Source organism: Amblyomma mixtum, chromosome 9 (genome assembly GCF_055824585.1).
Source record: "Amblyomma mixtum isolate Tamu chromosome 9, ASM5582458v1, whole genome shotgun sequence".
In the NCBI taxonomy this organism is placed as follows: Eukaryota; Metazoa; Arthropoda; class Arachnida; order Ixodida; family Ixodidae; genus Amblyomma; species Amblyomma mixtum.
In genome coordinates this window covers 83,258,403-83,286,144 of record NC_143020.1, presented here as the reverse complement: position 1 = coordinate 83,286,144, position 27,742 = coordinate 83,258,403, and the positions used below count along the sequence as shown (strand labels likewise).

Below are 27,742 nucleotides of genomic sequence, written 5' to 3'. Positions count from 1 at the left end.
GGGACGAGGCTACAGGATTCGCACAAAGCGCGCGAAAGCTGCGACCACGTGGCTGCCTCAGGCCGGCTAGCCTTCGCCGACTTGCATCTCGAACGTTGCATATTTACGCGGCATTCTTAACTATTATTACCCGTTTTTGACAAAAGGGCGAGCCGTGGTCGCCTCATAAACGTTTTCTTTTGCAAATCCCACGATGAACGTTAAGTGACGCAGTAACTGCTACTGCATAACCTACGCTAGAAATTTTTCCAGCACACTCACTAAACTCAGTTATTGATTACTCACTGGTGCACAGATCACCTCCACACACACCATTTTTTTGTCGTTTGTCATTTAATTCTTGATAACTAGTACACTATACATACTATACAAGCAGGTCAACATTTTCCTTCCAATCACAAAATTTCGTGTCTTGCATATTACATGAGGCAAGATATTTCTACCCCTAACATTGCAATCATCCGAGTATCTAGCACATAGCCATTATCTGCAGTGCATTAAAAGAGTAGCCAACAGTTATGTAGAGGTTTTTATTGAACAGCACGGCTTTTTATGGAGAACAACAAATAAACTTATCACGACAAAGAAAGTAAACAAGGAGCATAGCCAAGGCTGCAGTGTCAAACACTGTCAGCTTTTATCAGCACAAGGTCAATACTTCTAAACAGAAGCGTTGCCTTAGTTAAAATATTCCAAGAGCAATAGCACAAGCTGCGCAAGAACAATACTTCCCCAATAGAAGTATGCCCTTGACAACTTCTTCCAAGAGCACCAAAATCGGACATAACTGAAGAGACTAGACGAAGCATGATTTGCGAAGTATGACGCACCAAGTGCAATTAAAATTCTTGTGGTATCACCATGCAAGCATCCTGGAAAGCTCGAGAATCCTAACCAGGAATCAAGAGTAAATGGATATTTTAACTTGTGCACTAGGCATGGTCTGAACAACGGAACTCTGAATCTGTGCGATAGGGAGGTTGATTTCCAGAATAAGTCACAAAGAGACTTTGTCGAACATGTCGAAAAAGACATCGTGTTGTAACCTTATAGAGTTCTTTAGCTTCAAAGGTGTCGTAAGCGCCCTGTGAGATGGCTTCGAGGCAATCTCCGTAGCCCGTACACTTTTGACAAAAGCTGCACATCTTGCCAAGTCAATGACAAATGCTTGTATTACAGAATAATGATCACAAAGGCCTCGCAAAGGAGGAGGACAAAATATTTCTCACGTGGCCATCTGAGAAACCATGCATATCAGGATACAGTATAAAAATGTGCTCAATCCTGAAAGTTATCCAGCTCCCCAAAGAAGACAGGTAATGAAGAATGTCTTTAATAAAATTATTCAAAGCTACCTGTGAATAGTGACAAAGCAGCACATCAAGAAGCCCAAATTTGTATAAAAACATTCATTTTCAGTTTAGTTACAGAAAATTTAAGTTGATTTGTGAATATGGGCAAGCTGACAGCAGTCCGCACACAAAGTATCCACAAGATGTAGCAGGGCAGCAAAAAAAAAAAGTGAAATGCCTGGATGATTAAATATATGTAAAATTCATGTCTTTAACATTCACTTCACAGGTGTTCATTACACATAAACTGCTGCATTTTACACAAGTACAGGCCAAACCCATAATTCCTGCATCAGAAACAGAAGTGGCTGGCATCAAAGAAGTCATGAAGCACTCTTTTGTGTTGATCTTGTAGTGCTCCCCCAAAACTATGACACTTTGATTTACTCAGCTCATAAGAGCCTTAGTGATGAAGTCAATTTCGTGATTAAATGCTTACAATCAGCACAGTAAACACTTGGTCCAGATAAAAACCTTAAGTAACTTTAAAAATTTCAATTTTTGTTCTGCGCATATTTTATACAGGGCCTCCCATCAATTATGTGCCTCCACCACAAAGACAGGTTATATGATGCACCGTTGAACATTTCACTCTAGTGAACAAGAACTTCAGGTAACCTGGTTTAACAGTCGTACCAGTACTTTCACTCAAAGCATTGCAGTATTTGGTTTACCCTAACACTGTCTCCAAGTTTTCATCATAAAATAACAACAATAAGCTGCCATCACACTCACAAATTGGCCACTCAGAGAAAAAGACATTGCATTAGCACAGCTTCAAAAACAAGCCGCAGAGGCTATTGAAAAAAAAACACGAATAGTAACCAAATAACAAAAAGCAAAAATGTTTGAAGAACTTACTACCGAACTACATACAGCATAAAAACATAATCTGGACAGGCAGTAGTTAGAAGTATGCATTCAATTACATTGCAGTTACATACATAATGCGTTCACGTTCCCTAGAGGGTACTCAAGGTCAATAACTGGCCATAATGATGCAGACCACCCGATGCAAGAGGTACAGCCCATAATATTAATAATAATAAAAAATTAAAAATAATAAAATCTTGCAAGTGCCGGCAGGTACCCACAGCAGAGTCTCAAACATGGCAGGAGCACATCCCTTTGTGAAGAGGCTCGTGTTGCATAAATTCGTATAGAAAGCATGGAGGCAACCGACGTAAATTCAAGGTAAAAAATTTGCACTTCTACCTAATTCAAACAAATTTCAGTATTTTGGTTGGTCTGCTTCACTTTCATTGATTATCAAAGCCGCTTAATTCATATGCCGCTACCACACATTTGTGCTAATTCATAGTTTTTGTTTCATGTTATGACAGTGTGAGGGAATGACACCCGCAGCTAAGAAAACGCTCGAAAGGTGGTGAACAAACAAAATTAGAGGAAAATTCACGATGCTGGAGCAAAAAATGATGTCACAAATGTAGACAAAAACTGCAGCCTTACCTCGTCAAGACAGACAAAGACATTTTGGACTACTTCTGAAAACCTTGTCCATCGTACTTAGGCTTATTCGATCCTATCCAATCTTCCTTCCTTTGATATCCTCCAATTCAAGACATGCTTTGACCAGAAAATGTAAACTACTCAATTTTTATTCTTTAGTGCTGCTGATTTTGAATCCTTTTTTCATCCAACTTCACTTCCACTTTTTTTTTGCACAAAATGGTAGCATATACATATTACAGAGTGAACAAATGTATATTTCAAAAGTTTTCCAAACAATATTGTTGGTGCCTGTCACATCTACACTTATACTCAAGGAAAAGCCAAAAAAAAGCTTCTGATGTGCAGGTGTTTGTACTCCACTGAACAAGAAGATAAGACAGGTGTCGGATAACTTAAACCAAATTACTAAACAGCCTCGTCGTACGAGTTAAAACTAATATATATAGGATGTATTTCTGCTTTCAGACGATTTTACCATATAACCCACCTAACCGGGATGCTCATTAACCAGTGGATGACTGCAGTCATACCTAACAAGAATATGGAATGTTTGAACAACACACTTGACGGGAGTTCTTTAAGATGTTGCAATCCCTGGCATTTTGCAGCATCAAAAAAAAAAAAAAGGCAGTGAACAATACGCAAACATGAAGTGCCATGCCTGCGTTTGTTGACTCTCAGTTGAAAAAAAAAAAAAAACATTTGATGCTTCTCAGATGTGGACGACTGATCTGAAAGCTGCGACTCTTAAGACAGTGGCTTCTATAAAGGCAGTGGAGCATTGGCAGGCTAGACGCTAAGGCCATTACATTGACACAGACTGCGACAGTATGCACGATTTCCACTCGAGCTATGAGCGAGCCTGAAGTACATGTGACAAAAATGAAAAAAAAAAAAAGAACAAGCGATAAATTCACAATTAAATGCAATAATCACAGAGGCACATGCACCACAGACTTGTCAAAGATTTCCCACGAAGGACAGTTTTAATTATCCACCATTATAATAATATACCGTATTTGCTCGCATAATGATCGCACTTTTTTGTTTAAAAAAACTGACGCAAATTTAGGGGTGCGATGATTATGCGGGGTAAATTTTTTACAAAAAATTTTTGAGCACCGAAAACACAAACAAGTTGCAGGCAGACAACCCTTGACACACGGGCGTGCTACCCGCGGTTACGTCGCTACTGAGCTCGGCAATCTCGGCTTGCATCGTTAACCGAGAAGGTAGTGGAGTGCGAAAAGCGCACGAGCTGACCCACTTCAAGAACGAAGTTTCTTCGCACTAAATCACGTTCCAAGAGCAACACATCAAAATAAGCACGACGCAGCAAGAGCGTACAACAGCAACATCCCACGGCGCTCAAGCTACTTATTTTACTGCCGTTACGCCAAAAAATGTCCGGTCCCTGCCGCATCGTTGATGTACTTAGGTGACACGTTCGCAACGCTCGGAGCACTGGATTCCGCGCGCTTACCGCAATGGTGCCGCCCGCGAGCGCGGCGGATGACGGCACTCTGTACTTCCTAGTCGTCACTAGGCCTAACTTGTTTCGTATCGAAGCCACAGTGGACGGCGCTTTTCAATTGACCAATGCTGTAATGAATGTTCTACTTATGGCCCTGCCTTACTGACAACATAATTGTTTCATATTAAAAGAAATATGTACGATCGATTTCAGCGACGCCTTAGAGCGGAGCTGGCGTGCAAGCAGATTGCGTCACCCGCGCTGCAACGGCAGCAGCTGCTACGTGGCTGCGAATGTAAAACTAGCTTGTATCCGAGTCATTACTCCTACAAACAATTCGGTACAGGCCAGAGATCCTCAAGGAGGATTCATTTTTGACGTTCCCGGATCACAGGGTTTATTACTTACGAGAACAAGAAAGTATAGCCGGATCACCGCATCACTTCGTTTGTTGCACCGCAACCCAGAACAATGGCGAGCCTTGCGACAAAGGCGAACCGTGATTCGAGATAACCACAGTTAAGTTTGGTATCCGTGATTAAGCATAACCGCATTTAGACTGCCCATGTGATCGCAGGTCAACCAACAGGCAGCTGCCGCTGTAATGCTGACAGAGCAAGATGGTCACCTGCACGTGCCATCTGTCAAGACAGATGGCAAGTACGATCATCGTCAGCTAGACTCGACATCGTCGACAAATTGCAGCGGCAAGTTCGGGGTGCGATCATTAAGCGGGGAATAACAAAATTCGGGGGTGCAATCATTACGTGAGTGCGATCATTATGAGAGTAAATACGGTAATAAATTCAGTTTGCCACATGTGTCGGAAGACAAGAAAGATAGAGTAATTCTGCTGTAGACTTCAAAGCATATCAACAAATATAAATAACAATATAGTCACGCTAAATACATGTCCATGCTAATTAGCTCTGCACACTGTACAGACATGCACACTGAGCAGGAATTTACCAAAACAGAAATAAAAGCAGGTGGCTTTGATTCAATGCAAAAGCTTCCTCTTGCAATATAAGCCACTGTAATATGTAATTCACGTGCATTCTATGTATAATATTTCATTGCAGTATACACATTACATAATGAAGCACTAATATGCGTTAATATACACAGAATTCTCTAGCGGTTTGTATGACAATACGTAAGGATACCACTTGTCGTCAAGTTACAAGAGTTACGGTCGTAGTAACACAAAAGATAATGATTAAGTCAGCTAGCAAGCTTACGAACACGCACTAATAATGGTTCTAATTTTTAATGACACGCAAAATCGGACTACATTAATATCAAAATGAAATGAGGCTTTTAAAATCACACTCGGCAGCAATCACTAACTTATTATAGCCACACAGTTTGAGTGGAAAATATAATAGCGAATAACATTAAATCACCAGGCATGCAAAAACATCACTCCAACAGTAGATACAACAAGGCTGTCAGACTGTGTAAAGTGATGCCTTATCAGCCCGTCAACTTATCTTTGAAATCTATCTACATCTCATCGGCTGCAGCAAACAGCAGGGAAGCGCGTTTCGCAATTTTAACCTTCACATATTACTTATGCCTTATCACATGTTCACTGTCCTGCACATAACAGCTTAAGCCGAAATCAGTGCCGCCACAGACCTAGCGATCGTGCCCGGTCCTCTACGGTCCCTCCCCTCCTAGGTCTGAGGTGTGTCTAGGCGTTCCTAAGCTCTGTCACGATGTCCCCGTACGTCTCTCCAAACACGGCCCTGTTGTGGGTCACAAGGCGGAGGAACTGCCCCGTGATGGACGTCAGCTCTTTTTCGAGCACCGACAGACCGGGAGGAATCTGGGTGGGCCGCGCCGATCCAGCGGAGATTGCCATCTTGATGAAGTCCAGGACTCGCATCACTGTAATAACACGAGGAGTAACAGGTTTTTCAGAGCACAGTTTTTCAAAGTGATGTCAGTCTCATAAGTGGTAGTAAATGTAGCAATGAAAGTTCTTGACAGAGGGAGGAGCGTTGTATCTTCAGTCCCTATAACATCCGGTGCAATGCCAAGAAACGTAATGCAACTGCTGTATCGAAGAGTTTTACTGTAGCATATCCGCATACACTGCTACCACTGCCAACCATCGAAAGGAATATACAGTAGCAGTAGGAGCATACAATAACACTACGTATGGTAACGTAATGTAGTGTCACATATGGTAACACTATATTAAAACTATTTTTCGCTGGAGCATGTACCATAGCCATAGATGACGTCAACATGTAGGCCCCAGCATTCCATTGCAACTTTAATCGATGATTAATTTACCACTTAAAATGCTAGCGCAAAAATATTTGAGTGCTTCACCTGCAAGTTCACATATTCAATAGCTTTCAGCTTGTCGCATTCTAAATCCTCTTCAGTTGCTTTTCAAGTGCAAATTCAGGTGGCTTGTGGACACACAACTTCCGATGTGAAGTTTGGCACAGTTTATGTTAACATAATTTGTTGAAACCTGTGAAACGATGCCTCTGAGTATTTTGTGGTTAACCACTTGAAATGTGCACTATGGAGTAGGTAAGAGACCAAACCTATTACAGTCGACGACCGATTTTTCGGACTCTCTAGGGACCGCGAAAACGACCGAAAAATCGGGCAGTCCGGAAAATCAAATTTCACCGAAAAAATCACGAACTTATTACCACTATGCCGGAGAAAGCGGCCAGTTGTATTGCACACATTCTAAAGCTCCTCATGACTATATTTCGCCGCGCGAAATACCGTATAAACGCGTATAAGGGCCGCACTTTTTTTCCAGATTCGAGGGCCAATTTTCGGGGTGCGGCCCATACACGCGATATGCGAAAAAAAAATTTTTTTAAGTAAAAACACACCAACCAGGGAATGAGCGACATTTATTCTACGTTCAATCGTCACTCGCGAAGTATTTAGACTCCTGAGCTGGTGCTGCGCTCTGGTGCACGCTCATGCCAAAAGAAGCCGCGCAGCATGTCCGCTGTCAACGCGTAGCCGTTGTTCCGAAATTCCATCACATAGAGGAGCAGCTCTTCTTCCAGTTCAGGAAACTCGCACGGCTTGACTTGGAAAGCGCGCTTTTTGCAGCTTGTGTTTCTATTTTGGTTGCACCATCATCGGACGCACTTCTCGGCCGCGTCGAATTTCCCGCCCGCCGCACGCTTACCGACCGCGTTCGAGAGCAAACTCCCAGCCGTGTAGCTTAAGGTGCTTGCCCATCGCGCTAAAACTGTGAAGCTCGGCGGCAGCACGCGAAAGCCACTATCACGGCGAACGCGCTAACACGCATGCTAACACGCCACGAAAGGCTGAAGCTGGCGATACTGATGCCGATGTGAACGGCGGAAAATCGCGACCGAGAAAAATGTTGATAATGATCACGGCGCCATCCATAGACGGCACTTGGAAGCTCCGGTGCGCGCGCGTGGCCTCCGCGAACGGCACAGCGAGCAGATCGCGGCCGCGATAAGATCCGGCGGCGCGATAAGATCGGGCGGCGCGCCCGAAGCGCGCTACGCGGAGGCGTGCGCGTAGCCTCCGCGATCGTATTCGCGTTCCGTGTTCGGGACTAAAGACTCGGCACAGATGAATTCCGTGAACTCAGACTACAAGTTCGTGCGGCGGAAGACATTCAAGGACAGTACGAATTCGAAAACACGCGAGCGCAATGTGCCGACTCGCGCAGAATTTCAGCGTCGCAAGAGGCTCCCTTTAAGCTTGAATTTCGTTTTGTTTGATCAAGTTTTCGATATCTCCTGCAGTCTGAATTAATGAGGTTCCACTGTACACATTATATGGCGGCTTTGGTGCTGGCGGCGAGTGCGAACGAGGTCCGAAAAATCGAGTGGTCAGTTGCGGTGCGTCCGAAATTTCAAGCGCTCTTACACATTGGCTCTATGGGCCATGTCGCGGTGCCGCGAAAAAGTCCGAATAATCAAGCATGTCCGAAAAATCAGGCGTCCGAATTTTCGGTCGTCGACTGTACAAGATTAAGGTGGAAACTTGGGCTAGTTGGAAAGTGTTTGGATTCATATTTGCTAGTGCTGTGTATTTGTGTCCTGTGTATTTGTGTTCTTGTCCCGTGTGTTCACTAAGCGCTAGCAAATATGAATCCAAACTATTACAAGAATACGTCACATCACCACCGCTAGCCACTTCTTTTCAAGCATGGGCAGAAATCTGCTTTACGTTCGGCCTTGTAGCTATACCAAAATTCGTCACGCTATTAGGTAAGTACCACGAGGATACACTGAGCCAGAAAGCCATGAAAAAGTTATTTGTGGCACAAAAAATCGATATAGCCGAAATTCGAATATAAAATTTCTCTAAAAGCTCATGCAGGAGAAATGAAATTTAGTCAGCGAAAGGATGCAAAACTGAAAAGGCTTCGTTCAATGATCTTGCATCGTTTTAAAGCCGCCCGGGGCGATTGCGGAGGCTGCAAGATACCGAGTGCCGAACGCCAGTTCGATTGGTTTCCCCACACAGCACCACCAGCAAGGGCGGCTTCCCCACATTACAGCGATGTTGCATGAGAAACGAGACTCCAGAATGAACGCTATCGCTGTTTTCGCCACCTCCATTAATCAACATGAGCACAGGATGCCTACTGAAAGGCTACAACCGACCACGCCTCTGGTTCCGGTGCTCCATCAATGGGTGCGGGAATTGCAAACGAGTTTCGACCCCCCCCCCCCCCCCCCCTTCCCCGACATCAGGGAGCAGTCCAGCAGAGCGCAGGCTCACCCGGAAGTGAGAAGTGAGGCGTCGCCCCAATCGGTTGCGAGCTACTGCGAACAGCAATTTTTTAAACTATGGGGTCCACACAGAGCTTTCAAATTTGACCCAAATACCCGCAAAGACCACCTCTACACATCTGTTGCACTAGAATAGGCCTAGTGATGAAATCGTTTCAGGGTCCCTCTAACAGGGCTTGGGGCCCAGTGAAGAAGAGCACTCACGGAGCAGCTTCCGCACGGGGTGGTCGGCGGAGACCATGACGACGATCTGATCGTAGAGCACACGCTCCTGGCTGAGCTGGAGCTGGTTGAAGCCGTGCTTCTGCAGGCACTCCTGCACCTCCTTGATCACCTGGCTGGCCACACTCTGCAGCTTCTCCCTCAGCTCTTCCTCACTGCACGGTGCAATACGCGGAGTGAGACAGGGGGGACGTACAGAGTGCACGGAACATAAAATATGACATGACGAAGCAATACGGAAGACGAAGTCCGAAAAAGATCACTGCTTGATTGCTCCCCTACCCCATGCAACCAGTGTCACAGAGGACAACAGGTATAAGTCAATCCAACTCCATCATTTTTTTTTTTTTTCCCACTATGTCCTCAGTGTGGTGTTCTCATGCGTTCATGTGTAGCTTTTTCCTTGTTGCGTGTTGACAACCTGCTGAACTTAGTTCTGTGCAAGCAACATTGTGCGCCCCTAGCCGAGGGTATATAAGCCGCTGACCGCAAATAAACACTCTTTTTGTTTGTTCGCCGTTACTGGAGGTTGGGCTCTGTATGTACAACACTCAGGCTCCACCGTTGTGCATTCCTTTTTCCACATTTGTGCTAACACTGCCAGCTATCCACGCAATGGTTCTCGTCCACAATGCTACGACATCATTTCGTGTTCCTGAGGCAGTATTGCTCAGGCACTCAAATTGTAAATCTGCAGTTGTCTCACTGAAACTCCTTTCTAAGAGATTTGCAAGGGGTAGAACACATCAAGCAACGAGTACAATGAAGCCAGGGCCATTTAGCCTCACCCACCCCCTCCAGCTGAAAAGAAGTAAGCACGAATCAACCGCACATGACTCAACAGTTTCTGCCCCTCAAATTACGACATGAGCGTTTCTCAAAAATGTGGTATCCCTTCTTTTTCAGCACTGCCCCCCCATTTCCAGTCATCCAGGCATTGCAAGGGTGTAACTCTGGTACCCCAAGCATTGCTGGTGTCTTTCTGCAAGGGCACTCAGAGCTGCAGTGAAATTGACCTGCTCCATGCAGCTCTACAATCCACTGCAACTGGAATGCACTCCACTTACTTCAACTGAACTTCACAACACACCACTCCAACTCAACCAAACTCCATCAAGTTCCAATACAGCCACACCTCACAGCAATAATGCCGACTCCAACTCCTTCAACGGCAGAGTGAGTGAGTTTCCCAATTCTTTAGTTGTCTTCTCTGCAATGCGCACTTTGCCCAAGTAATGTCAGAACAGGCAGTTTTCCAAAAAGAAATTTAGGCACAGTTCATGCATTTAACACCACAGGATATGTCAACATGGTTTCGTTATTACCAAGCCACCATATCCTGCACTGAAAAACGCACAAACTGTGCTTATAATTCCTGTTTTGAGAACTGCCTTGACGCCATATTAGTTGGGCAAAGTGAATTGCGGAGGAGCAGACTTAAGATTTGGGAAACTCCTGTTATGCAGTGCGCCACTCAAATCCACTGAATATAACTCAACCTTAGCGCATTTCCATAGGCCTCTCCGCTCAGCTCTAAGTGAACTGCACCCCACTCAACTTAACTCCTCCGCATTCACACACTTCCAAACAGCCACTCGTCCTCATGGAAGGCCTATGCAAACATGCTTGCCTGCACTCTGCGAAGCCTTCCAGGAGGAGCTGGGTGTGGCTCTTGAGGTCCTCTTTGAAGTCCGAGATTCCCTGCAGTGCGGGGCCCCCTAGCCGGTAGGTGATGCTCAGGATGCTGGCCACCAGTGCGGCCAGGTGCACCTTGTCCTTCAGGGCCTCAAAGCGCGACTGGTCCAGCCGAAGAGTCTTCGCGAGAGAAGGACAAAGTACAAGGAGTCAATTGACAAGGCAGCAGGGTGAAAGAGCCAGGCAGAAACGCCACTCCATAACCAGTTCTCGTGCTATGCTACTACTACTACTACTACTGGTTGGTTTATAGGGTTCAACGTCCCAAAGCGACTCAGGCTACGAGGGACGCCGTAGTGAAGGGCTCCGGACATTTCGAACACCTGGGGTTCTTTAACGTGCACTGACATCGCTCAGTACACGGGCCTCTAGAATTTCACCTCCATCAAAATTCGGCCGCCGCGATCGGGATCGAACCCGCATCTTATGGGTCAGCAGCCGAGCGCCATAACCACTGAGCTACCGCGGCGGCCTACTACTACTACTAGTACCACCACTATTGCTGCTGCTGCTACTATTACAGTCAACTACTACTACTACTACTACTACTACTACTACTACTACCACCACCACCACCACCACCACCACCACCACTACTACTACTTCTACTACTACTACAACAGTAGAACCCCCCTATAGTAAACTAGCTCAGATATAGTACAGGGAAACTGCAGTCCCATTTCACCTTCCATAGATCTGTGTACATTTTTCCCATTTACAGTAAAGACCTCTGTAATAAAGAATCTGTTATAGTAAAGAGTGCCTGGTCATGGCAATACACTTCCTACAAAATGATGACATCGCAGCCCGCGCACAGTCTCAGACATCTCAGAGCTACAGACCTGTAACAGCATAATCACAAGGCCAACATTTGGAGGCAAATATGGATACTGAAAGACGATAACACGGCGTGAGAAGAAGCCAACTTTTCGAGGGTCTTGGGGCCATGAGTCAAAGCGTGCAACATGCGCAGGGAAACATTTGGGGGGCACTTAAGTTCTATGAGTGCTACGTGATAACATTAGAAACAAAATCTTCCACAAACTTTCCACACGTGGCAGCTACTCCTTCACTAATGTGCATGGGCAAGTTCCCTCTTTGGAGACATTAATAAGTGACACTAATTAATTACACTGATGTCGCTTAATTAGTGATACTGATTAAGAGAGCTAAGCCTCACATATATTCAGCAAGCAGCGTGCCGCCACTATGCCAGCGGGCAACTCATCACTGCAGAAAGTGCATCGCTGGCGTGGGTGCACCGCATTCACGCTTTTGGTTTACTGATAAGCTTATATGTTGCCAAGTTTTATATACCAATTCTGTAAACCGGTACTTACCTCCGGGTACGGCAGGTCATCCGGCCAGCATAGCAGCTCCATGTACGCTCCGGCCAGGACGCTGGCAAAGCCTGGTCCCTTGCAGCCGGGGCCGTTGATGGGGTCCGGGCTGTGCTGGTCGCTGAGGCTGCGCAGGTGGTCATAGCTGCGCTTGAGCCACGCCCGTGTGTGGGTCAGCGGGTCGGCTGAGGGATTGGCACTCGTCTGGGCCTCCAGGAATTCCTGGAACTTGGCCCGCTCGTAGGAGACCGAGTGAGACTGGATGTGCGGCCGCGTCTGCTGAATGGTGAAGTTGGCCATGTCCATCTTCATCAGGTACAGCTGCTCCATGATGCCCCTACAGCCAGGCACAGCAATTGCTGTTGTGAACACTCTTCATCGTTGCCGAACAAAACTTGGTAAGCCCTTTTAACTCTTTCGTTACCACGGGAAAACGACCATTTTTCATATGTCTCAGACAAAAATTTTTTTTAGAAAAAGTGTGATAGATAAAATTATATAAAATGCATAACAGTAATTGAGATAGAATGCGCTTTATAACGAAATTTATTTGAACACATATCCTGCTTGAAATGCTGTGAAAATAAATCAGCAAACACAACAAAAAATAAAAAAGAACAAAAGTTTTGTGTTTATATGACAATAACTTTCCAAACACTTGTACTAAAAAAATTCTAGAAATTACAAAACAATTCAAATTCTTTCTAAAACATGGCATTAAAGTTTGAAAATTATAACTTGAATAGTTTTCGAGCTAGAATTTTTTTTCTTTATGCCTCTTGAAAAGGCTCGTTTGAGAGTGCCCTTTATATGATTTTTACAGTCCAACAAAAAAAAATTGGAAGTGTAATGTTATGCGCCAAACGAAAGCTTGATAAGCATGGTTTAAAAAATACAAATCAAAACTTATTTAATTTACGTCACAAATTGAAAAAAATATATAAAACACAACAAAGTATAGGTGCGATATTGCAATAAGTATAGCTGCGATGTAGCTGCAGAATCGAAATCGGCGTTACAACATCTTCGTCCGAGTCACTGCTGCTCGGAGGATCTTGAAAATCAGCTGCAGAGGCTGAAGAATCACGTGCAGCGGGACACTTCCGAGCGCACGAAGCGCCCGACCTCGACGCGACGCCATCCTCATCGCATATTATGTCGCAATAAGCCTATGCTCCAAGGGCACTTCAAAAATACACGACCGGCGGGGAAATTACGAACTAGGCCGAAAATGGAACTAACAGTCTGAACAACAAACCAGATGCGCCCGCACAAGCGGACAGGAAAAAGAAAGCGAAACTATCAGGCCAACGTTCCGGGATCGTTTGCGCAGTTACAGCGTCTGAACCAAAATCCGACAATGCAACATCGTCCCCAGAGACTCTGCTACTCGTAGCATAGATAATAAGTGCAGTCAACGCAGTAGAATTGCGCGCAGCAAGGTTTTTCCGAGCGCGCGCCGTCCGCGCGCCTGACGCCATGCATGGAGCGTCCGCGCCGTACCCTCCGCTTCAAGGGCGTTTCAAAAATTTGCGCGTCGTGGGAAAATTGCACTCTACGCAGAAACCGAAACTGTAGACTCTGAAGAACAACTTAGATGGCGCCACATCACCGTAACGGCTATAATGAGGAGCTTCGGTTCGCACAAACAGACCGGAACGAGGAATCTGAACGCACAGGCGAGCGTTCTGGGCTCTTGTTGCCCAGTTTGAGCTTCGAAACAATACCTGACGATACAGCATCGTCGTCAGGGTCCGTGCTAATCGATACATCAAAAATATGTGGTGCAAACGCAGCGGAATTGAGTGGAACGGGGTTTTTTTGAGCGAGCGCCATTCCCGATGATGACGGCTGGTTCGGAGCGCCCGACACCGCACACCCAACTTCAAGCGCGTCTAAAAAATTGCCGCTTTTTGGCAAAAATATAAACTAAACAGGAAGTTGAAGTTCAATGTGTGAACAACAAGTCGAATGACTCAGCAAGTCCGTAGCGGCCGCGGTCGCGCTGCCGTAGCGCTTCGAATTTTTCGATCACCGGTGATCGAAGCACAGTGGCGTGGTAACGAAAGAGTTAATGCCGACAAAAGCAAAACTATCTATTATTGCTAAGGCATGCCACACACTGCCACTAACATTACCAGCTGCTTTTCCAGCTCCATCATAGTGAAGTAGCCCAGTATGTAACGAAAACCCATCGTACCAAAGACTTGGCAAGAGGAACACTTGCTGCCATATTTTGTTAAAAATTGTAACTGGTAGCGAAATTCACTAGTCAACCCTGTCAATGATGCTTTGAAGAATGCTGACCACTCTGACCAACCACTACATCAGGTCACAGAAGCCACACTAATGTAGCCTGTGAGATGCGACAACCATGACTCATCTGTAATAGCACCGAAAAGGTTTAAGTAGATCACTGACTTCACGTAAATTGGCACACATGGTAAATAACCGCAGAAACTCGAACAGAGAGTGACCCAGCATCCAAACAGGCTGCGTGACCTCTTTCCCTTACTTGAAGAGCGGCACGATCTCCTTGATCTCGAGCAGCTCCTTGATGCTGGAGTCCCTGACCGGGGCACACATGCGGGCCATCAGGGAGATGACATGCCGAGCGTAGCCGTGGAAGTCCAGGGTTCCGTGCTCGGCCTGCTGCCGGATGAGGTCCACGTCGAGCACCTGCTCGATCTCTTCCCGCAGCCGGGTGCTGTACGGCATCAGCAGGCTGAGCAGGACCTGCACACACACGCCACCTACATCAGGGATCTCCCCATAAGTCTTTTTTCCGACAGTCGACACCCGGCTATCTTTCAAAGAGTCTGCATCCCCTTTCCCAATGGACATTAAAACTCCCATGGACGTACTGCGGATGTTCAGGACATCTGCAGGATGTCCGAAGGAGTTCCAGGGCTCATTGGGTTCCTGTATGTCAAAGGCAAAGACATAAAGGTTGCATAACGTGACTTTTTGATGATTCAACTCATATGCAATGCAGCAAATGCCATGGAGACATTAGAATATGTAAGATAGTTTGCATCAAAGCAATTACCAAAGTTCTGCTACACTAATTCACTAAAAGAAGCAGGCTAACAGAAAACCTTCTCTTGACTTCGCCATTTCGTTGTACTCCCAGCAGGAACCACCTCACCATCCCAACCAATAACCAAGTGAAGCCATTGTACCACTCATTATAAAACCTCTCTAGCATTAAACTGGCCCCAAAACACAGCATTTCACTCTGCCGCACCCCCGCATGTAACGGAGTTGTAGCAGCAAAAAATGACGACTCGGATACGAAACACTAAACCAGCTACCTACAAACCATGTCCAGGGCTTCTTCCAGTGAGAATGATGTAATGAAATCAGTTAAGTGTCCGAGGGCATAGCCTCCAATGAGCCCAAATTACCTGTACCACAACCACTGATGCATCTACATGCACAACGCTACAGTGTCAAGTTATGACAGCACTTAAAGTAGAATTCATTAGAGCTTAACCAGCGAATGACAAGTGACAATAGCTTGGTGCAGACAGAACTTTTGATCCAAAGTCCAACTCAAGAAAAATCAGGTATGGGAGTTCACAATAACCAAGCAATAAGAAGAGTAAACGACCAATTTCAAACATGATGTTTGCATCATTAAGTAATTTCTTCTGTCCTGTTTCACCCAGCTGGAGCTAATGCACTTCACAAGTTTGAGCTACTGTTGTTGCCATACTGAGCTAAACAATCTTCAAATGCTGCACGTAAAAAAAAAAAAAGTTCACCTCTTTTGCTTCCTGGAGTAAAAGCATGGCTTGGTCATAATTTGGAGGGTTCTCGTTCAGCTGTTCTTCCAGGATGTGCCAGAAGGCCTTGTGCAGCGTTTCCTTCACCAAGTGCTCGAGGCTTTGGGGGACAAACAGGGAGAGGGGCACAAAGTCAATATCCATAAAAAAAAACTAAGGAAAAAAGCCTTAAATGCCATTTTTGTTTGTTTGTTTGTTGTTCTTCAGATACCACAGAAGCTTGCAAAGTAACATGTGGAATATATTCTGCATGCTTCTTATTTCAATGCGATTGTTAGCTTAAGGGTGCACTGAAGAGGATTCTGAGCTCATCTTTTTAGCATGGGAACTTGATCTGCACGCTCCGAGCATTCTTAGAAACTCCGAATTATTATTCTGTGCGGCCAATTTCTGTATTAAATTGAATTAAACGTCCCGGCTCCCACCTTTTCTTTTATTTTAACTCATCTCCGAAAAGACGGGGAAGTTAGCCAACACATGGAGTGCCTTTGAGCCAGCTGTGTGGCGGCTTGCCGCTCTGCCATCGGCGGAGTGATACGTAGTGATCAGCGAAAGCAAACAGCCCACGTGCATAGTGATCAGCGAAAGCAAACAGCCCATGTGCATTTTTATTTCCGTGGGCCTAATTTGAGGCTATTTAGTTTGCGACTAAAACTATTTATTCGCAGAAACCTAAAACAAAAAAAAAATAAAAGTAAAAGCAAAGCCGTCATACGGCTGGCTGAAAGGAACTCTACACATTGGCTGACTCCTCCTCTTTTCGGAGGTGAGTTCAAAAAAAAAAAGGTGGGAGGCGAGACGTTTCATTGGATTTAATAGGGGAATCGGCCGCACAGGACAATAATTCGAAGTTTCTAAGAATACTCGGCGGAGAGTGTAGACTGAGTTCCCACGGTAAAAAGACGATTTCAGATTCCTCTTTAGTGCACCTTTAACGCTAAATACGCCTCTCACCATGACATCAGAGACCCAGTACATGACCTGTAACTGCATGTGTATAACAAGCAAAAAGGTCTGGTATGATATAATGAGTATGAAACCAATCCCATACCAGTCTTGCACTTCCTTCCATTCGTCCCTGGCGTAAGTAACCCCATATCCTGTGTTCAGGTTTTGTTACTGACTCAACCCCAATAACTGTGGGACTGTGGGGTCATTTCAGACAAGGATGAGGAGTGGGAAACACAAAAGTGGAATAGAACTGCGATATTCTACCAGCTCAGGCGTGTACAATCCGCGATCCATACCTGTTTTGCGGATACTCCGTTTCTTTCAGTTCAAAGGAGTCCTCCATGGCTATCTCATGAGCTAAGGCCATATTCGTCATCCCATTGGCAGTCTTCATAATTTGGTCCAGGGAGACAAACTTCGGCGGAGATGCTGAGGGAAATATAAGAGAAAAGAAAAAAATCATACCACCAAGCAGGTTTTCAAGTGTTTCACAACAATTTTTTGGTGCAATGCATGACCTGTAATCAATTCTCGCACGAACTGTTGGCATCCTCTACATCAGGAAACCAAGAATAAATAGGAGTGTACAGAATGTCCATCCATGTCGACAAGACTCATTTTTCCAACTTCCTGTTCCAGGGGAGCTAGAAAGAGCCGCCGCGGTGGCTCAGTGGTTATGGTTCTCGGCTGCTGACCCGAAAGACACGGGTTCGATCCCGGCCACGGCTGTCGAATTTCAATGGAGGCCAAATTCTAGAGACCAGTGTACCGTGCAATGTCAGCGCACGTTAAAGAACCCCAGGTGGTCGAAATTTCCGGAGCCCTTCACTACGGCATCCTTCATAGCCTGAGGCATTTTGGAACGTTAAACCCCATAAACCAAACCAAACCAAGAGCTAGAAAGCCCTTTGCACGCCATTTTCAGCGAAAAAATACAGTGATGTCCAAAATATAGATGCTTTAATTTTACTGCTGTTGAAATAACAGGTTTGGCCCTTGTGATCCAAGTGGCTGTCACTAATGCAAAGCAATGTACTGAGAGCTGTCATAGTATTACGCTGCTAAACAACCTAAGGGCCACGATATATGATGCATCTGCCTGTAGCTCTTATCTGCCATGAGTTGGTTCATGACATAACCACAAAAATAAACAAACGAAAAACGCACCGGGCACGACACCAAAGCTTCCTTCGAGGACCAATGGTGTAGGCACTGAATCGTCGCGAGGCTTCTTTATAGGCGAGGACTGCCTGACCTCACCATTGGAGAGCGAAAGACCCTCCATGGTGTCACTGGCCTCTCCGCCACTGCTGTCGCTCGACGTCCGGAAGCGGGCACCATCCTTGAGTGGAACGTGTCCGCCACCCGAGGCATCACTGCCACCCGTGGTGCCACCTGGGGGCTTAGGGGCATCGCCAGAGTCGCTCATGTCTACACCTTACGTCCGGTGCTGGCGTGGCTTTGCACCCTCGAAGCCGCTGCCTGGAGGACTCCAGCTCTGGTGGACTGCACGCAAGATGGATAAAAAGTTGGGGCACCTACACAACCATCATCAATCATCAGCAGCCTAGCAGAGTCCAGCTAAGGACAAAAGTCTCTCCAATTTATATTCAACTGACCCTGTCCTGTGTCAGCTGTAGCCATGTATCCCACATCCAAATCATATCTGCCCACCTGACTATCTGCCACGCCCTTCTGCATTTACCTTTTCATGGAATCCACCCTGTTACCTCAAGGTGCTACCACTTATCTATTCTCTGCCATACGTGCTGTCAGCATCAAACGAAATGGGAACGAGCCAGCTGCAACACACAGAACAAAACAAGAACTTAGTTAACAGAAGTTGAATATTAGTGTACCCAATATTCACTTCTGTGCCAGAAAGGCCACTGTGGAGAAGTGTTAACTGATCCATTACAAATTTTCTCCAGCAGCTAATATTTTCGAGTTACTGCTTTCTCATTACTGTTATACTGCTCGTGTTTCATCTGATGCTGACAGTACATGCTCTTCCCGTGTACATTTCCTCGTTTTGACTTCAACAAGGATGTCATCACTCAGGCAGTTTTTGACCACAACTTTTCGATCAAAGAAGTACTAACACGAAGAATCAGCCACTGAAGAAACCACACAAAATGGGATGTGCATTACTATACTCAGCGAAAGCATTTCTTGGCACCAAAAGAAAAGGTACACTGCTGGAACCTCTGTAACTTTCAGTCTGCCATATGACAACCACCTCGTATATTACTCACTGTGCAGTTTTACGATCCGTAGCTGAAACAGCTGGCGCCATCTATAAAAGCTTCTTGGAACCGGATGCACCTAAAAAACTCATTGCAGTCAAAGAAACTGTTTTTTCTTTGACCCTCCAAAATTCAAAATGCACACATATGCAAGAAATATGCCTCAAATAATGAGCGTTACCAATATAATGTGTTTAGAGAAGACGCGTTCCAGCTCCATTGCCGAGAAAGGTTGTCGCAGAGTATATAACAATGCACAAAATATAATGATTAGCAGTCTCATTGCCTCTCAGGTACGGTTTGTAGCACCAGATGGAACAAGAAAAAATAGGCAAGAATTTGATGACACAGGGAGCAAGCTTATGTGGTTCACTAATTGATGATTCAAAGGTTTACTGACTCAAACCTCAAAGGCCCCAATAAACCATCATTCACAAAACTTTATACCTGTCGTTCTTGTGCCTGCTTGTGATTTAAATATCTGCGCAAGAATTTACTGAACCATCTACCAGCATGTGCAAGGCAATCTCACCCCCTTTAATTAACTGTCACAGCTAAAAAAGAAAAAGTGATAGTAGACAGACAAAAAAGGACAAGAATTCTAACTTCTACAACTGTGCTTGAAGAGCCTATATCACGATATGTGAAAATCGCACACACCATAACAGCTAATCAGTGTTTACAAAGGCTACGTGACTTACCTTGCAAACCAAACTGAATAAAGAGGCCAGTTAGGAGTTCAGATACTGCCAGATTAAGAGAACCACTCGCAAGGAAACTACAGGTCAGACTAACCCAGATGCTAGTTTAGTTAGTTATATGGGGTTTTATGGCGCATAAGCAACTATGGCTATCATGCGCCAAACACAAGGTTAGATGATGTTATGTCAAGTGTACAGAGGTTACATTATAATAGATTTAAAACATTGGCTTTCTTTAGAAACTTACAAACAAGTGAAAACTCGACAAGTGTTTGCTCGCCTAAAAGCAATGCGGGATGAAATGGAATGTGTTCATTGTAAAATACCGTAAAAATTTTTTTCTAAGTTCTTCGAGACGCGAACAAGAAATTAAAATGTGATTTACTGTGAGCTCCTCACCACACATTTCACACACAGGTTTGTCTTTTTTTGTTAATAAGAAGTTACGGGTGATGTGTGTGTGACCTATGCGTAAACGACATAAAATTACTTCGATAAAACGCTCTTTATGGCGGCATGATTTCCATTCTTTTAAAATGGACTTTATGGTATGCAGCTTGTTGTGTCCTTCATTTTCTCAAGAAGCTTGCCACTTGGCTCTTAGTCTGCTATGCACTAACTTCATGTAATCTCTAGGAGGCAAATTCACATGTTTTATTTCCATGGTTCTGGCTTGTGCAGCACACATGTCGGCTCTCTCATTGTCCCTAATGCCAATGTGACTGGGAACCCAGCAGAATTTTGTAACATGTTTTTGTGTTGTGACATTTACTATATTGTGTATGATGCTTCCAATAAGTGGCTCCGTGGCATTTTTGGAGTTTAATGCTGTAAGGACGCTCAGTGAATCTGTATAAATGATGCTGTTTTTGATGTTTTCATTTGTTATTTTCTGTACCGCAACGCATAACATCCGCGGTGAAAACTGTAGCACATGAGGGCAGTCGTACTGCATTTTTATTTATTCCTTGTATTACTGCGCTTCCTACATGAGCATGATTTTTTGACCCATCAGTATAAAAGGCAGTATAATTTCTGCATTTTTGTTGTAGTGCTTGATATTCTTGTATTATATGGTCGTGTGGTGTACAGGTTTTCCTGAGGCGTGTTAGTGTGACGTCACACACTGTGGGGAGAGTGTACCAGATGCTAGTTTATATCGATCAAAAATATACCAACTCGACACAGGAATAAGTACAGTGAAACCTCATTGATACGTTCCCGGTTCACACGATTTCCCGGTTCATACGCTCAAAATCGCGTGCATTAAAATGTCCCAAAAAGTTAAACTATATTTCTCCCGGTTAATACATCCCCAGATAACACGATTTCCCGGATACTGCGTCCGAAATTTCGACCAACTGGGGCTTTATGGTACATCTATTAACCAATGGCACATGTCAAAAAACATACAAGTTGGCCGAACGCGAGCGCACGCGACATGAAAAGCTGAAATGCAGCGGCAGTCACGCGCCCTGGAGGCTTCTCTGCAGTACCTAGGTGCAACGAGGCGAAGCACCACAACCACAACAACCTGCACCACCGCCAACAGAAACAAAAATAAAAACGGCGCGTTAACATTCGAGAAAGCCCTTCTTACGAGGATGCGACATGAAGAGGAGAAACGCCGAGGTTTGTTCGCGGGCGCATAAGGGCACGGGGGGCGAAAGCATCTACGAACTACAGCGATGCGCTTGAAAACATTGCGACAATCAGGCGCTGCGGTGGCTTCTCCGCAATACTTCAGTGCAAAAGGGCGAAGCATGCGAGAATGACGCGAGAGATATTTTGGTTACTTTCGTCACTGCCGTCGACTGACCGGATGCGTTACGGAGTTCCCTACGTGCTTAACACAGCGCGAATGCGGACCCAATTCTGCGAGCACTAGAAATGGATCTGTTCAGGTTTTGTGCCAAGGATTGCTGATCTACATTTTTCTGAAGTGAAATTGTCAAAAAATGTCTTCATACCTCATTCAACAGTTACATTTTCGAAAATTAGGCGGTTTGGATTATACGTTTTACCGCATAATACGGTTTTCCCCGCAGGTCCCTAAAAGACGTATCAATAAGGTTTTACTGTATAACCAAGCATTTAAACACTGAATTTCTTCACGGAAAAGATGTCTATGGTCGTAGAGGCCGGGCCAGGTAGACAGTTGGTCACAGCATGTAGAACAACAAATTCTGTGATATGTTTCAAATCAGAAGTGGCACTAGGCCTTTTCATACTCGCATTCTAGATCATGCAGATGCTGTTTCCACTGCTGCTCAATAAAGACAATGTGACACAGAGACACTATGTTTGTTACCTGATGTTATGTGCATTTGCACACAATGAAACGGAGCAGGTGACAAGAGTACGTGTCGAGCATATGCGACTTCATGTAGGGTTCAAAAACAGGGCTTCAAAATGTCATCGCCTTTTCTATACGCACAATTTTGCCCTCATAGGAACCCGTGATGCTTACGTGTTCACAACATTCATTTTTCAAATGAAGTGCCTACTTATACAGACCGTTTGGGCACCGCACCAAGACAAAGACACAGGAAGAAAAGAAGGTACCTAGAAAGCACCCTTTCTACATCTCTTGTCCTTGTCATCTGTTGGCACCGCACACCAGAGACGATGTAATGTCACCTCGCTCAGATGCCTGTTCCTCAGCCTACACACCGTGCTTTGATCACGTATATGCCACAACCACCGACATACCGGTCGACACACTCCCACAGTCGGGACCAGAGTGAACGTCCTTTAGTGTATACACCTCAAAAATCGAAAGACGAAAGGTTTATTCAACCAGCCAACCTTGAATTCGACGCCTTCGCCGAAGTCACGGCGGGGAACGTTCGGCGCTGCGCGTTGGCGGTTCGCGCGCGATCAGGCGCAGCGCCGCTGAATCGTGGGCGGCGCAAATTGGCGGCCAGCACGACGTCGCAGGAACGGGGGAGGCTGTTGGCCGCGCCGTCGCCCTCTATTTTCGCGGCCATGAACGTCCGTTTCCCCCACAGGCGGCCACACACAAGCTTCTCGCCAGAGGCTAGCGACACGATTTCCCCGTCGCTGACTCACACGCTTCGCCGTCTGTGTTGCTCGCGAGCGAGGTCGCCAGTCCGCAACCGACGGCCGGTTCGCGCGCCAACCGTCAACCATTTTTTTGCCGAGTCATTCAGCTGTAACGCAGGGTTTCGCTCTAATTCTATAGTTCGTAAGTCCGCGCGTAAAGTTGGCGGGTCCAAACAGTCGCTTCGAGTAAAGTCGGATGTCCGCGAATTAGAGTTCGAATGGTTTGAATTCTTGAATTCCGAGCAAAGCACTGAAGATGACCGCGACCTCCTGAGCGATCTCCTGAGCGAGAAAGTAGCGTAACTAAATTTGCCAAACAAAGAGGCATATTTCTTGCGCCCCTCTTTTTACGTCTTGATTCGAACGGCGTTCACGGCCATTCGAACACGCACGGGAAGTCGCGCATGGCTCCTGTAAAGTAAGCTTCACCGCTTGTTCACATCCGGGCACCATGGCAACAGCCAATGACAGGCGGTTCCGTTGGCGCGCTGTTCAAACCAGTGCGGTTGCGTGAACATCACGCGGTGTTCTTCAAATTTGGCCGCCGCCGCCCATAAACAAAGTTTATCTATGCGTACACTCGCTCATAAATATAAACAGGCCGCATTAGACAACATGAGTCCCGAATACCTTGCGTTTTCCGTTTAAAAATGATATTCGAGGGATTTGCAGCAGGCAACCGGCGTACTTCTGACATTCTCCGTGACACAAGCTATATACCATCGCTAACAGCATTGCAAGAAAGGATGCCGCGCCCTTAGCGACCCAGATCGGACGGGGGCGCCAGGCCTGAACAAAACGACAGACTGCACATCGTCCATGGGCGCACCGTGAAAGGCATGCGTTAGCAGAGAACGGGTGCATCTTGCAGCAACGCCTTCGAGGGGGGGCTTATTTTAGCAACAGACGACCGCCCGAAAGCAAGAGCGCTAGGTGGCTGCGCGCGGCACGCGTTCCCAGCAGAGAGGGAGGACCGTTCCCGTTGACCGAGTTTTCTCGTCCTCCGCGTCTTTTCTTTGTCTTCTATAAGCCAAGCGTGTGAACCGTGCAAAGCGCAGCACACAGGTGTGTTTGTTTTGATGGAAACGGAGCGGCCCGAACTTCCGTCTCGCTCCTACCATCAGCAGACGGCGCTGCGCACCGTTCTTGGCGCTGCTCTGAAACGGCGCCGGTTGACCCAGTTGCGCTTCTAGCGACCTCGCTCTTCAGAAAGAAGAAAGAAAAAACGCGGAAGTTACGCAATCTGTCTCGAAAGGCGGGCGGCAGGGGGGTTCCTCGCTCGACGCGATGAAGAGATATCCGCGCGCACCGACCGAGCCCGGCTGACGCAAGAGAAAGCGGACCACTAGCACGCGCGCCCTTTAATCGCCAAGTCGCCGTGACGTCAGAGAAAGCGGTCGCGTTAAGGCATACTACCGTGGCAAACGCAGCCTCATAAAATTATGTACCGCAACAAACGGCATACTTACATGTAGTACGCGACTTCATATATATATATATATATATATATATATATATATATATATATATATATATAGTTGCAGCAGGTCTTGTCGTTCAATGGGCCAGGAATACTTGTAGAAGAAGGGGTCACAACATTGCAATTATCTTCATTTAATACCGACAGTTTCGAACGGAGGACCGTCCTTCCAAATGGTCCTCCGTTCGAAACTGTCGGTATTAAATGAAGATAATTGCAATGTTGTGACCCCTTCTTCTATATATATATATATATATATCTGAATTTTTACGGAACAGAAAAGTACAGTCGTAAGAATATGGACCATGCTTCGGAGGTCAAAATCATCTGACGCAGTACCTAGCAAAAAGTAATGATGTTTGAGACATATGCACGTAATATTTACTTTTGCCCTAACACATAAGGCAAGACATTTATATTTATGTTACGCAACGCGACAGGACAGTTTGAAAGCGAGAGCATGGTCCATATTATTCTGTGTGCAACTGTACATAGGCGAATCCAATACATGGAGCTGTAGAAAAAAGTTGATACGGACACTGTTCATTTCGGAAAGCTGATCTGATGACACCTAAGAAGCTGAACAGTGGGTACAGAAATAATCCACGAGACTATATGAATGCCAGCACGATGCACAAAGCGAAATTCCCTCCAGACACTGTGCCCGAATTTATGGACACAATTTGAACATTAATAAATTCCTTGTGTACAAGGTGCAGTATGTCCTCTAATGCAGATGGAATAAAATGCCCTGAGACCTGAAAAATTGTGTAGAAGCACGCATGTGAAATAAATGCAGAAATCATCATCATCACAATTATCGAAGATGGGAATCTATTCTGTGAATTCTTGGCAAGCTCTTTATGTATATCTGTGATGTTGAAAATTTCCTCCCTATTGGATAATAATAAGCACCTCAAGGAAGATATAGCGTAAGATATCAACTTTCCAGGTATGCTCCCACTACCATACAGACCACTAAGCATGACGAAAGATACGTGGCTCTGAATGAAAGCACTCACCATTGCCTAGAGGAAAATACACAATTTTAGAGGCAGTTATTCATATGCATGTTGGCTACCATACTACAGAGAGCTTACAGAGGGCTCATGCTATGTACTTATGCTTCAAATTCGTATTAACTATTACTGCCACTGCACAAGCTCAAGCTATACATGAAATAGTCCTTGGCAGTATGGTATATATCAAACAATATAAAATCTCGCATCAAAGTCCAGCACAATATGCTGAATGCATGAGCATTTTTGCGGACATATAAAAAAAGATTTTTAAAAATTGAACGCCTGAAAGCAGAAGTTCAAACTCATCTGTTCAAACTCATCTAAGTCAAAAATGCAGGATATGTCTGGGACCTTCCTACGGAATTTATTTTGCACACATTCTCCAGACTTGCTGACAGCAATTAATTCTCCCAAGAAAAAAGAAAAAAGTTACTGCAGCCTGGAATACATGCCAGAGCATGTAACATAGGATTTGCAAATTGAATAATGACAGCATATTCTTCGAACGCCCTATGACACGAAGTGCTTTGCTGCCAACTTAATGGCTCACGTGTGTTGCAGCTAGTGCTTTCAGCCTTGCAACCGTGAGTTTTCATTCATTAAAACTGTCATGTGCTCACAATAAAATTACGGAAACCAATTTTACAAGTTAAAACTTTATTGGTACCATAAATCTAAAGATTGCAAACATATTTCCCATTTCAAGTCAACAGAACAAAAATTAAGCTGGCATGCTATCTGTGAAGAATTGCTGGTAATCCACTAAGCATTTTCAGAAACGTCTACAATAAAACATCTTTGTGAAATCTTCCAATGCACATATTTACTTCCCTGCTTTCGGGATGCATCCTGCTTATAGAAGGTACTAAATATGTCCAAACGTGGACGTCTCAGAGATATGTTTTATTGAACAAGATTCTGATATGCTGAATTCATACATTTGGCTCACTGTCTGGGACAGCTAGAACATGGAGTTCAATACTAAATCAAACATACTGCAGAAGGGGTTTCTATGTAGGTCTAGATAACAGCATGCACACAGTAATAAAACGAAACAAGCGAAAAGACAAAACCGCGCTGAGCAGGAGTTTCTTTTGGAACACATTTTTTGCTTCATTATTTTCGCTATTTAAGAAGGGAGTTTCAGTGCTACGCCATGGTGCAATCATTCCATTATCTTACTCATATTAAATGCTAAAAATGCACGCAAGAAAACAACAAAAAAGGGGTGCAAGTTTTCGCGACATATGACTGAGAAACATGCTCCGACTACAATCCATAGGAGATGATATCTTGTAACTCAAGCTATATTCATAACTGTCTAGAAAGGATGAAAGTTGAGAGAACAGACATACGCCTCTCCAATCAGAACAATAAAGACTGAGCACAGCTGTTCGAATTATGCGCCCATTCAAAACATGTTTCCGATTCTCTGACAACGAAACAACTAGCGCGCCGACCACCACAAACAAAAATCAGCTGTTAGCATGTCAATGCAGGTCTGCTCCAATGGCGCTCTAGGGTCTAACACCATTTTCTTCTCGGCTTGATGCAAGGCGCTGAAATTCGCTGCAAACTGGAATCGGTGACGCAGTTGTAACGTCTAAACCAGAGTGGCGCAACGCGCGAATAGCGTACAGCTACACCACTGTTGCGCCGTCCGCGACGACCAAGGTGCGCAGTTATATGGTGCGCGATAAGAGAAAGGCGCTTCGTAGTGCGCTCTCTTGACGACCGTCGATCAAGAAATCAAAACATCCGCTAGCAACACATCTTCGGCCAGGCATTACGGCAACAGTGTCGCGCGCCCTCCAACACCGAGACTGCTCAAGGTGAAAGCGCGGGCGAAAGCTTCCTAAACCGCGGTGACATAACATCACAAGGGCGCGCTCGAGCAAACAAAAACAGTGGAAACGACAATGCTCACCTCGGAGGGAGAAACGTCCGTCGCTGGCCCTGTTTAATCCCGAAGCTTGATACCAGCGAAATGAATCGGGATGACCAACGCCACACGCACGCACGATTTCTCGAGAGCTCAGCCGAGAACCTGAGCGACGACTTCTCGAAATGCGTCCCGACCGCTCGGCTATCCGAAGAAAACTCAGCCAGTCGAACGCATAGCGAAAGCCTGCCCAGATGATCGGAAGCGCTCGGAAGTTTACC

General features: G+C 45.3%; 2 protein-coding genes across 3 annotated transcripts in view; one reads left to right on the top strand and one right to left on the bottom strand.

Annotated features, from left to right (window-relative positions):
• Positions 1 to 516: 516 nt before the first annotated feature.
• Positions 517 to 27,742, bottom strand: LOC149329904 (T-complex protein 11-like protein 1). Of its 2 annotated transcripts, none has more exons than XM_089560647.1 (9): positions 27,507 to 27,742; positions 18,232 to 18,570; positions 17,361 to 17,493; positions 16,093 to 16,213; positions 14,841 to 15,061; positions 12,326 to 12,662; positions 10,921 to 11,105; positions 9,273 to 9,445; positions 517 to 6,192 (listed from the first exon to the last, which is right to left on the bottom strand). In XM_089560647.1, exons 2-9 carry the CDS (start codon positions 18,491 to 18,493, stop codon positions 5,996 to 5,998), a joined length of 1,629 nt encoding a protein of 542 aa, XP_089416773.1. In that variant the 5' UTR covers positions 18,494 to 18,570; positions 27,507 to 27,742; the 3' UTR covers positions 517 to 5,995. The 2 variants fall into 2 exon arrangements, with proteins under 2 accessions (XP_089416773.1, XP_089416774.1); XM_089560648.1 differs by having other exon boundaries at positions 18,325 to 18,570.
• The window catches only part of sip1 (septin interacting protein 1), a 61,068-nt gene continuing 45,859 nt past the window's right edge, over positions 12,534 to 27,742 (top strand). The window contains exon 1 of the mRNA XM_089560645.1: positions 12,534 to 12,723. The gene's annotated coding sequence lies outside the window, so the exon portion shown is untranslated. The remainder of the gene's footprint in view (positions 12,724 to 27,742) is intronic.

Coding starts and splice junctions, on each gene's coding strand:
- LOC149329904 (XM_089560647.1), bottom strand. CDS start 18,493: ATGAGCGACTCTGGCGATGCCCCTAAGCCCCCAGGTGGCACCACGGGT. Junction 17,494..18,231: donor AAGCTTTGGTGTCGTGCCCG/GTGCGTTTTTCG, acceptor TATTTCCCTCAG/CATCTCCGCCGAAGTTTGTC. Junction 16,214..17,360: donor ACGGAGTATCCGCAAAACAG/GTATGGATCGCG, acceptor TGTCCCCCAAAG/CCTCGAGCACTTGGTGAAGG.